Below are 12,584 nucleotides of genomic sequence, written 5' to 3' on the forward strand. Positions count from 1 at the left end.
GTGTCGAGAGACTAATGGAAGTAGATTTGGGGCGCAGAAGGTATATAAGCGTGTCTGCGCCCCCCATGCTGAGGCAGATGATCATTTGGTGAGATAAATTTAGACATTCAACTCTCTCCTCTCTCTCTCTCTCTCTATCCCTGAGTGTGTGCTAACTTGACCGTCGGAGGGGTTTTCCGGCCACACACCGCCGGGTAGTTTACCGCCATTGTGTTCGCAGATCGATCGGACGGACAGGGAGTTTAGAAGAAAAGAATACGAGCTCGTCGGAATATTTACTCCCCGTACAATATCAGTGTCATAATACGTCAATTTTATCTGTAAAGTTAAGGTTTTTAATTTTAACAAATCTGAACTCATTTTTATTATAAGCACAATGAGAGAGATGTTTTAGAGATGTTTCAATTTAAGACTTTCAAGTAGAGATGCGAAATTGAAAATATCAGGAAAAAAAATAAAAAAAAATTTGCACCACACATAGCGACAACTTAAATGGGTTAGCTCACCATTATTGAACCTTGATGTTGCCTTTATGCTGACTTTCATTTATTTATTTATTTATTCCTCTTCATTCCATTTGCTTTCCTATTGATGACAACAATTAATTTTGATTTATTTAAATCTTACTTTAATTAGTCAAGTCAATGGAGGCTAAAAGAGGTTGTTGATTAATAGTGGCGGTGAAGATTAGTGTTTGGAGGAAAGGAAAATCTGGTTATGGAAGAAGAAAATATTCATCATGCAAACCATGGTTATCCGTTGCATGGAGGTAGGATATGCAGTGTGTTTCTTTCAAAGATTGTTAAGGGGCCGATGAAGACCGGAGATCTGGTGAGGCCTTCCATCATCTTCTTCTTCCTCTTGATTGGTGCCTTTATATCCCTCCATTGGATTGATGTTGTCCCTGTAAGTTTCTCTTCCACAATCTTATTTTCCCGGAAAATTCTCCAATCCATTTTCTTTTCTTTTCTTGTATATTTCTTTTTCTCTATGCACCCTTGAATTCGCATCATATAACTTACCATGAATCAAAAGAAGAGGCTACCAAGTCTAGAGATGCTAATAACAAACATTGAATCTCTCGAGTGAGTCAAAAACTTGAGAATTTGATTGTTGTCGGTTTTGTTTGGGTTCAACTGATACCTTTATTAGTTTATTTGTAAAATTGTAATTGTAGTTATTCGAAATTTATTTTGTAAGAGTGGGTTCAAAAGTCGTGTTTGAAAGAGATTCTAGTTAAAAAAAATCACATATATATTTTTTTCCAACTTGTTTTTAATGAATTTTTTTTCTTTTCAAATTTATATTAAATTTTTTGATTTTTGAGTTCATCTTGTGTAGAAGTACCTAAACACTATTTTTTTTTTTTGTTTAAAATTCAAAAACCTTAACGAAAGACAAAAAAAATTATTATTATCTTTTTTTATTTTAGGTGATTTTTTTTTTTCCGATTGTAACCTTTCTAGTCGGTTAGAACTTAAATTAAAAAAAAAAAAAACACCTAACTAAAAAAGAAAAAAAATCACTAAAAGTGCAAATTCAAACAACGATCACGAGGATGGGTCATACACATCTTAAGCCACCTCTATACAAGGCACCTCTTTTTCTAAATTTTTTTAAAAAAATATTTAGTGACTTTTTTAAATATTATTTTAATTTTTTTTTACGTTTTTGGTCCATTCTGTGTAGATGAATCAAACAAGTAATTTTTTTTTTTAAAATTCTAAAAGTAATTTTAAAAGTCAAAATAAGCTAAAAAAGTCTACTATTTTTTTAAATCTTCTCTGGACTATGTTTTTAAAGCTTTTTAATTATTTTTAAATATTTTGGTTCGTCTAGTCGAGTTAAATCTCGAAGCCTAAAGTTTTAGGAGAAGCACTAATAAATCTCAAATACTGATCTTATGAACTGTTTAGTCCTCTCTCTTTTTTTTTTTATGGACCCAAAGATCTCATTATAGTGTTGAGGGACAAATGTGGGGGTTTTTTTTTTATAATGTTGAAATTACTAAATGTAACACTTCAAAACCATTCCTTAGTGTACTTTTTTCAAACGAAACATTCTAATTTAATATACTAAAAAAATCTTTAGTGTAATTTTTTTAAGCGTACTACTCCAATCAATGTTACACACAAAAACTCTTTATGCTGTGTTTGGTTGAGGGATTTGGAGAGGAATTTAGAAAGGGAAAGGGAAAAGGTATGTGAAACTAGGTGAAATAGGTATGTTTTATTCACATTTCACCTACCTTTTTCATTTCCCTTTCCAAATCCCCCAACCAAACACAACATTAGTGTATTTGTTCCAAACGTAACACTCAATGTAACACACTAGAAAACTCCTTAGTGTACTTTTCTCAAACGTAATACTTCAATGTAATACACTAAAAAACTCCTTAGTGTATTTTTTTCCAAACGTAACACTCGAATGTCACCAACTAGAAAACTCTTTAGTGTACTTTTTTCAAGCGTAATACTTTAATATAACACACTAAAAAACTCTTTCATATACTTTTCTCAAATTTAAAACGTAACACTCCAGAAAAATTATTTATTATACTTTTTTCAAACGTAACACTCCAATCAATATAACAAACAAAAATTATTTAGTGCAATTTTTCTAAACGTAACCCTCCAATCTAACACACTTAAAAATTCTTTAGTGTATTTTTTTCAAATGTAAGAACGTAACATCCCAAAAAAACTTAACGCTCCAATCAATATGACACACAAAAACTCATTCGTGTACTTTTTCTAAATGTAGCATTTTAATGCAACATTATAATATAACACCAGAAAATCACACTAACAGAAATATAGATTTTCACACTCAACAATTAACACTTTAGCCACCAATCCTTTTAAAAAGAATATTACATACCTCATATTTCCATTCGCATCTCAAAAATGAATTAGAAAATTAAAAAGATGAATCATAAAAAGACAATTACACAAACTCAAATGGCACTAAATCAAATAAATATAAATTTTCAAAACAAAAAGGATTAATTGTTTCATAAGAAAATTCTTAAGACTAAATGGATCAACATTCTCCCATGTGGGATTTATGAGTAAATTTTTCAAAAGTTTTTAAAAAAGGTTCATTAAAAATGAAAATAATAATAAATAAATAGAAATCACAAAATAAGAAAACCCCAAATATCTAATTGATACCTATAGTTTGTTCGTAATTGTAAATACAAAGATGATCTAAACCCCACAACCCCTACATACACGTGGGGGACAATGAAATGAGGACTAAAATAAATAAATAAATAAATAAATAAATAAAATTTAGACCAATCAACATTTACTGAAAGCGATGGGGGTCTAACTCTTATCTCTTGTAAATATTCAGAATTTACTTTGTTAAAAGTTATGTCTAAAAGAGATTACGCGTCATAAAAATATATATTAGAAAAAAAAAAAAGAGAATACATAATTTGGTTTGAGAGGTGGTTGCTTGGGAAGCAGATGAAACACTCTCATTCTCTTTCAAAACTTTAGTCAAAGTCCCTTTAGAATAAAATTTTCATACATTAAGAATAAGTAGGTGTTTGGGATAAATTTAAAGTGTATTTTTTTTTTAATCTACATACACGTATTTGGGTTAAATTAATTAATATCTCATTTTTACTTTTTTAACCACTTTCTTTACTTTTTTATATTTTTTTTATTTATAAAAAGTCAAAAAATATATTTATTTAGATTATCTCAAACCAACTTAAGGATATAATTTTTTCCTTGAAAAGTCAAAACACACCACCATAGGGGGTGTTTGGTAAGGCTTTTTTTAGCCAACTTATGGCTTCTGGCTTTTAAATAGTTATTTTGGACTGTTTGATTAAACTTATTTCAAATAACTTCTGATTCTAACAACTTATTTTAAGTGAAAAAAACTGATTCTGAGAAGCTGTTCACCCCTTGCTTCTGATTATCAGCTTCTGCTGTGGACATATTAATTCACGGTTATACTCTTAGATTTTTTTATTTTTTATTTTTTTAAAAATAGAAAAAGACACAAATGGACTATAAAATATTATTATTACTTTTTATGAGAAATGTAGACAAATAATGAATAATAAAAAATAAAAGTTAATTAAAAAAGCTACTTCACAGCTTATTTAACAAACATTACTCAACAACTTAAATCTATAATCCAACAGCTATACCAAACAGATTAACAGCTTCTGATTAAAGTCATAATCTATAATCCGTTAAGCTATAATCTATAATCTATTTTAACAGCTATACCAAACAGCACCATAGTCTTGAAATTATATGGCAGTTCATTTTTGTAAAATAACTGTGATTTAAATGTATAGTTATTAATATTCGATTAATTTAATTTTTTATATAAATATTCTATTTAATGAGTAGTAATGAATGGTTTGAATCACCGCGCCCCAAAATGGGTCCAACAAGCAATGGCGACTCTAGAAATTTTCATAAATAGGGTCACTCCACAAATCGACGTCTCACATTTTTATTTTTATTTTTAAAAACCAAACAACATTCGCTCTGCTTGATTTGAATTTCAAAAGAAGTTTGAGTTTTTATTTTTCGTATTTTCTTGTCTTTATGAATTTTTTTTTGTCATTTTTTAGATGCATCTTATACCAAAAAAATAAAATATTTGTGAAAAATCTATAAAAATTTAGATATATTTTTTTATATTTAGTGAATTTTAAAATATATTTTTCATAAATATTTTTATTTTTAAATGTATTTAGTTTAAGTGGATCTAAAAAGAAAAATAATTTATTCAAAAGATTTAAAAAGTTCATTAAAGACAAAAAATATAAAATTCAATTTTTTTTAAAAAAAAACTATTAACTAACTATTTTGAGAAGATCGTTAAAAGTCATCTTCCAACTTTTAATTCATTTTAGGTTCATATCTCACATTTTTTATATGTTTTTTTAAACAAAAAAAAAAAATTAAAAAGCCAACTTTTAATCACTTTCCAAACAATAAATCTTTAATGATTGTGGTCCTATTCGATGGGTCTCTTAATTTTTTAATAGGATTAAATTATATTAAATAAAACATTAACATAAGGAAAAAGAGTGAGACTCCACTGGGGTGACCCCACTCCCAATAAATTATGATTGGTCCATATTTTTTGTTTTTTTTTTCATTCATTCTCCTATTGCTGCCCCCACGTGTACGTGGGGTGTTGGGTGTCATGTGACCAATCACTACGCCCTTCGAGTTGCCTCTGTCAGTAAGGGGCCATTTGAAAAAAAAAAAGAAAAAAGAAAAAAAGAAAAAAAAATAAGTTAATTTTTAATTTTTAATCTATTTTGAGTCATATCACTTCTCACATATTTTATATATAAAATATAAAAAAGTTAAAAAAATCAAAAAATTAACTTTTAACTAACTTCCAAAATCACCTCTAAGTTCAAACACTCTCTAAAGTTGGATCCCTTCCGCACCAAAATATTTTTAGGACTAATTTCATATTTTAAATTTTAAAATAATATAAATTTTGATTTATGTGTTGATTTTTAATAAAATTAGTATTTTTATAATCCTCTTATCAAAATTTATTAAATAAAATCAATGTTGATCATGAAATTATTTTTTAAAAAATAATTAAAATTTTTAATGTCGAAATTAATGTTAACAATAATTTTTTTTCTCTAGTTCACAGTAAAATTTATTGTGAAATTTTAGTATTTAAATAGTGAAATATCGCCATCATCACTAAACACCATAGTCACTATACTTGTTACAAGCACAACTAGAAATATTAAATAAAAAATTTATTAAAATAATAAAATGATAATATTAATAGAGTAAAATTTTACTATTATAACAGTACCATTGAAAATAGTCAGCAAACAAAAGACAAATTACATATTTTCATAGCAAATCAGAATAAAATTTTACAGTTATTTAATAACAGAGCATGTCACCCAATAAAACACAAGTTACATATTGCTAGGGCAAACAAAAATAAAGTTAATATAACAAATTATTCAATCAAATTCAATAAAATATAATCATAACAAATGAAATACACATTTTTAAATTTTTAATTCATTGAAATTACTTTCAACAATTATTTCTTCTTTCATTCAACGAAACAAACGAAATACATAGATCTTATGCAACTTAATCGTAAGTTTCATTCCAAACAATCATCGAAATACGAAATATGACAATTATCGAAATTCTATGATCTGATTGTGGAACCATGTCTCGCAATCTTGTAGTAATTTTCAACTTAGAATATTGAAAATGATATATATAGATTTAAGTATATATATATATGGAGAAAGAGAGAGAGAGAGAGTATATATATCGATTTTATCACGTTGATGGTTAAAATAGAAAGATAAAAGTGATAGAAGATAAAAGAGCAAAGTTATCTAAAATAAAAAGATATATATTGTTATGTTCTTAATTCATGATAAATAAATTTAAAAGACTTTATGTATTAAAAAATATTTATTTACTCTTTTAACACTACATAACTATATTAAGGAACTTTTGACTAAATTTTTCTTTATTTAATTTAAAAATATTCAACTAACGGTGTTTGGTTCCTTTTCTTGCCTTTTCTTGGACATTTAAAATATCTTCTTGAACGCTATTGATAATTAAAATAACAATAACAAAAATGTCTATGAACTATGGAAAAAACAAAACACAAAAACTTATCAAGAAATTTAAATGGGGAGTGAAGATTTGATTTTCTTGTTGTGGGATCAATTATGAATGAATTTTGGTCATAGATTATAAATTTTGAGTAATTTTTAAGGGATTTTTATTGATAAGTCCAATTTAGAAGTGTTTTAACCCAAGAAGTCCATGAAGGAATTTTTTAACCCATTTAGTCCCATGTATGTATAGTTTTATTCCATAAAGTCTATTTTCTTGATTTACACTATTTTCTTGGACACTTATGCCCTTATATTTAATTTTGATACCCTTATAAATATTTTTTGAACGATTAGCAATTTAATGATGTGAACATTCATATTTTAAAATTCACATTGGTAGGAATATAAAATTGGCCCGTTGGAGGCCCGAAACCCGGCCGCGAGCCGGGGCGGGCCCGGCCCGTTGACAATGTGAATATTCACATTGACGTATTAACATTCACATTAAAAGAAGTGTAAAATTGACCTCCGTCCCGTGGCGGCACGAGACCCGCCCGCGACCCATGGCCGGCTCGGGGCGGTCCCGGTCCGGCCCGTCGACAATGTGAGTATTCACATTGACATGTTAACATTCACATTGATAAGAGCATAAAATTGGGCCGCGGTCCATGGGCGGCCAAAAGCACGCCCGCGGCCCGGGGCGGGCCCGGCCAGGCCCGTTGACAATGTGAATATTCACATTGACATGTTAACATTCACATTGATAGGAGTATAAAATTAGCCCGCGCCTCGTGACTGCCTAAAACCCACCCACGGCCCGTGGGCGGGCCCGGCCTGTTGACAATGTGAATGTTCACATTGACATGTTAACATTCACATTAATAAGAGTATAAAACTGGACAGCAGCCCAAGGCGGGCCCGACCTGGCCCGGCCCGGCACGTCTCGTTGACAATGTGAATATTCACATTGACATGTTAACATTCACATTAATAGGAGTGTAAAATTGGCCCCTGTCCCGTGACGGCGCGAAACTCGCCCGCGGCCCATGGGCGGCCCGGGGCGGGCCCGGTACGGCCCATTGACAATGTGAATATTCACATTGACATGTTAACATTCACATTGATAAGAGTATAAAATTGGGCCGCGGCCCATGGGCGGCCAAAAGCCCGGCCGCGGCCCGACCCGTTAACAATGTGAATATTCACATTGACATGTTAACATTCACATTGATAGGAGTGTAAAATTAGCCCGCACCTCATGGCTGCCCAAAACCCGCCCACGGGCCGTGGGCGGGCCCGACCCTGCCTGTTGACAATGTGAATGTTCACATTGACATGTTAACATTCACATTGATAAGAGTATAAAACTGGACAGCAGTCCAGGGCGGACCGACCTGGCCCGGCCCGTTGATAATGTGAATATTCACATTGACATGTTAACATTCACATTAACAGGAGTGTAAAATTAGCCCCCATCCCGTGGTGGCGCGAAACCCGCCCGCGGCCCATGGGCGGGCCGGGGCGGGCCCGGTCCGGCCCGTTGACAATGTGAATATTCACATTGACATGTTAACATTCACATTGATAAGAGTATAAAATTGGCCCGCGGCCCATGGATGGCCAAAAGCCCGCCCGCTGCCCGGAGCGGGCCTGGCCCGGCCCGGCCTGTTGACAATGTGAATGTTAATATGTCAATGTTAACATTCACATTGATAAGAGTGTAAAATTGGCCCGCAGCCCGTGGGCGGCCTGAAGCCTGACCGCAGCCCGAGGCGGGCTTGGCCCGACTCGTGACAATGTGAATATTCATATTGACATGTTAACATGCACATTGATAGGAGTGTAAAATTAGCCCGCGCCCCGTGGCTGCCCGAAACCCGCCCACGGCCGGTGGGTGGCCCGGGGCGGGCCCGGCCCGGCCTATTGACAATGTGAATATTCACATTGACATGTTAACATTCACATTGATAAGTGTGTACAATCGGCCCGTGACCTGTGTGCAGCCCGAAGCCTGACCTTAGGCGGGGGCGGACCCGGCTCGTTGGCAATGTGAATATTCACATTGACATGTTAACATTCACATTGATAGGAGTGTAAAATTGGCCCGCAGCCCGTGGGCGGCTCGAAGCCTGATCGTAGCCCGAGGCGGGCTTGGTCCAACCCGTGACAATGTGAATATTCACATTGACATGTTAACATTAACATTGATAGGAGTGTAAAATTTGTCCGCTGCCCGAAGCTTGCCCGCGGCCCAGGGTAGGCCCGGACCCAAACCCGGGCCGCCTACGGGCTTCAGGTCGCCCGTGGGACGCGAGTCAATTTTACACTCTTATCAATGTGAATGTTAACATGTCAATGTGAATATTCACATTGTCAACAGGCCGGACCGAGCCCGCCTCGGGCCGCCTACGGGCCATGGGCGTATTTCAGACAGCCACGGGGCACGGGCTAATGTTACACTCTTATCAATGTGAATGTTAATATGTCAATGTGAATATTCACGTTGTCAACGGGTCGGGCTTCGGGCTGCTCACGGGTCACGGGCCAATTTTACACTCTTATCAATGTTAATGTTAATATGTCAATGTGAATATTCACATTGTCAACGAGCCGGGCCGGACCCGCCCTGGGCAGCGGGCGGGTTTCAGGCCGCCTATGGGCCACGGGCCAATTTTACACTCCTATCAATGTGAATGTTAATATGTCAATGTGAATATTCACATTGTCAACGGGCCGGACCGGGCTCGCCCCGCGCCGCCCACGGGCTTCGTGCCGCCCATGGGACGCGAGTCAATTTTACACTCTTATCAATGTGAATATTAACATGTCAATGTGAATATTCACATTGTCAACAGGCCGGGCCGGGCCCACCCCAGACCGCCCACAGGCCGTGGGCTAGTTTCGAGCAGCCACGGGGCGCGGGCTAATTTTATACTCTTATCAATGTGAATGTTAATATGTCAATGTGAATATTCACATTATCAACGGGTCGGGCCGGGCCCGTCCAGGGCAGCCCACGAGTCACGGACGGGTTTCGGGCCGGCCACAGGCCGCGGGCTAATTTTACGCTCCTATCAATGTGAATGTTAATATATCAATGTGAATATTCACAATGTCAACGGGCCGGGCCAGGCCCGCCCGGACCCGGGCCCGGGCTTCGGGCTGCCCACGGGTCATGGGCCAATTTTACACTCTTGTCAATGTTATTGTTAATGTTAATATGTCAACGTGAATATTCACATTGTGAACGGGCCGGTCCGGGCCCGCCCCGGGCGGCGGGCTGGTTTCGGGCCGTCCACGGGCTGCAGGCCAATTTTACACTCCTATCAATGTGAATGTTAACTTGTCAATGTGAATATTCATATTATCAACAGGCCGAGCCGGGCCTATTTTTTTGGCTTGTGGGCCGGCCCGGCCCGACTCAAATTTTTCGAACACCCACGAGGATCGACATGGGCCGGGCCCCTACATGTTGACGATATGAACATTTACGTTGACGGTGTGAACATTCACATTAAGGGTATTTTGGTAATTATGTCACTCATAGGACTTATTGAAATATAAGAAAATAATGTGAACTAAATGGAATATAAGTAGATGAAAAGGGTATTTTGGTCTTCTTATCTCAAATTGGACCTAATGGAATAGTCAAAAAGAATATGAGTTGGATGGGATAAAGCTCTTAGAAAATAGATTTATCAAAAAAAGCTCCCAATTTTTAATTTTGTTTCTGAATTTATAAAATTGATGAAAGGAAAATCTGTTTTTAGGTGGATAATGATGGAAAAACAAACCTGCACTGGTGGATATACACACTTCTTATAATATTATACTGTTTGACTTTTATGTCAATTCCAGTTTTTGCTGCAACAATTTTACCACTGAATTACTCATATTATCTCAATTTAGACCTCGGGAGACTAAATATTTTAGTGGGTATATTTTTTTATAAAAAATTAAAAAATAATTAAATAGAAAATTTGCTAAAATTAAGGAACAAAACAATTTATTTATTCTCTCGAAAGTAATTAAAGGGTTGGTGTCTAATTTAAGATTATTTATTTATTTTTTAAATAGACCATTTTGTCTTTGATTTCTGTCTAATTTCTTAAAGAGCGCTTTTTAATTGGACTAAATTAGTACATTATGAAAAATTAAAGACAAAATTGATATAATTAGAACTATAGCGACTAAATTGACACAAAGCATAAATTACATGAATTGTAAGACTGTGTTTGGATTATAAGTTTATGCAGAGATTTAGAAAGGGAGAAGGAAACAATAAGGATAATGTGTGAATAAAATATAAGTTAATTTTTTTTTCAATTTTTATTTAAATTCATAATCTAAACACAACGTATCTATAATTGCTTTTTAAATTTTTTTTCCAAGCATAAGGAAATGTTAAAAAAAAAAAAAGAAAAAAAAAAGGAAAAAAGAATGAAAAAAAAAAAAGCATAAAGAATTGCAAATATCAAATTGTTGCCAATCCACTTCTTTTTGGTTCAACTCCTATCAAATATGAATATTACATGAATCTACCTTGGCAATTGGGATTGTGGTCACCTGCCAAATAAGTAAATCCTAAGGACCAGATACTTGGGTGGGAATAGTTGGTAAGACAAATTTTTTAGATATGAACAAATCGTACAGGAGTGTGGAATTGAATCTTTATTTGCATATGATTTCGTGTCTTATCGTTATTTGGTTGAGTGACCCTATTATATAGTATTACTTAAGAGTGAACTTTAAGATCTCAGTTTCTTAGAGCCTAGGGCTAAGAGTCACCTTTTTGTGGTTAGACCTTTTAAGTAAATCCAAAACAATGGTATTAGTAAACTATTTGGCCTACTGGTAAGGTTTTGAGATATAAATCTCGAGGTCCCAAGTTTGACTCTTCTGGGGTCAGCCATTCGAGCAATATCATTTATGGTTGATAGGCCTTCCAGACTTGGGGTGAACCGTACTAAATGTCAAGAGTGTGAGCTTGAATCCCCACCTGTATGCGAGTCTATGATTTACTATTATATGGTTAAGTTACTCTGCTATGTAGCGCTATCTAAGGGTGACATATGGGGTTTTGACTCCTTAGGGTTTAGTTTCGGAGGTCACCTCTATGTGATTAGGTCTTTTAACAATATCAATAACTAAAAGTGGGAATAATCATCACTTTTAACATACATTATGTATGCATCTTGTTAGGTATTTTTATAATATATTTTATGTATTTTTGTAATAAATTTTATGTAGTTTTTTCATAGAATTATCACAATTTATGATTCAAAAATAAAATTATGTATATTTTTAAATATCTCGATGAAAATATGTAATATTACTACGAACTATGTAACATTACCACAAAAAATGAGTTATTTTATTTTGAACCACAAATTATTGTAATTCTATTAGAACATTACGAAACATTTATGACAAAAGTACGTAACTTGTTTTACAAAAATGCATAAAGAGGTGCATATTATATGCATTGTGCACTAAAAATTTTCCTAAAATTTAACATTTAAATAAGATGAAGGAAAATGTTTGGTAGCTCAAAATTTTGTAGCTTAAATGGTTCAAATCTATCAAAACGATGTTGTTTTAAGTGATTTGAGCCACAAAATTTTGAGCTATCTCATTTGGTAGGAATGGAACAATTATTTATTAGAGGGTGAGAATCTTCTAGGGATGCAATTTTTGCTATGTTTTTGAATACATAAAAAATGATACTGTCCGTGTGTTTGTAATTATTTTTAATCATGTGTACTGACTTATAATTTTTCCTTAAATAATGATTTTTGAAAACTTAAAATGATGCTTTTACAAAATTTAGGGTAAAAGGGTACATGATATCTGATTAAATTAATTTAGGTTGAAAGGGTGAAAGAGTTGCAGCATCCTTGGGTATGGATAGTGGTTGAAAGATTGAGACTGAGACCTTGGAAATAATTTGAGTGTGGTTGGTTGTGTTTGG

General features: G+C 33.9%; 1 protein-coding gene across 4 annotated transcripts in view; it reads left to right on the forward strand.

Moving 5' to 3' along the window:
* The first annotated feature begins 520 nt into the window (after positions 1 to 520).
* The window catches only part of LOC114299100 (uncharacterized), a 52,935-nt gene continuing 40,871 nt past the window's right edge, over positions 521 to 12,584 (forward strand). The window contains exon 1 of one of the 4 annotated variants that reach the window (XM_028243780.2): positions 521 to 906. In XM_028243780.2, coding sequence (XP_028099581.2) covers positions 718 to 906 — 189 coding nt within the window. In that variant the 5' untranslated portion in view covers positions 521 to 717. The remainder of the gene's footprint in view (positions 907 to 12,584) is intronic. The other 3 variants (XM_028243783.2, XM_028243786.2, XR_014330105.1) reach the window with 3 other exon arrangements.

This window comes from Camellia sinensis, chromosome 5 (genome assembly GCF_055761805.1).
Source record: "Camellia sinensis isolate YWXY chromosome 5, ASM5576180v1, whole genome shotgun sequence".
Classification (NCBI taxonomy): domain Eukaryota; kingdom Viridiplantae; phylum Streptophyta; class Magnoliopsida; order Ericales; family Theaceae; genus Camellia; species Camellia sinensis.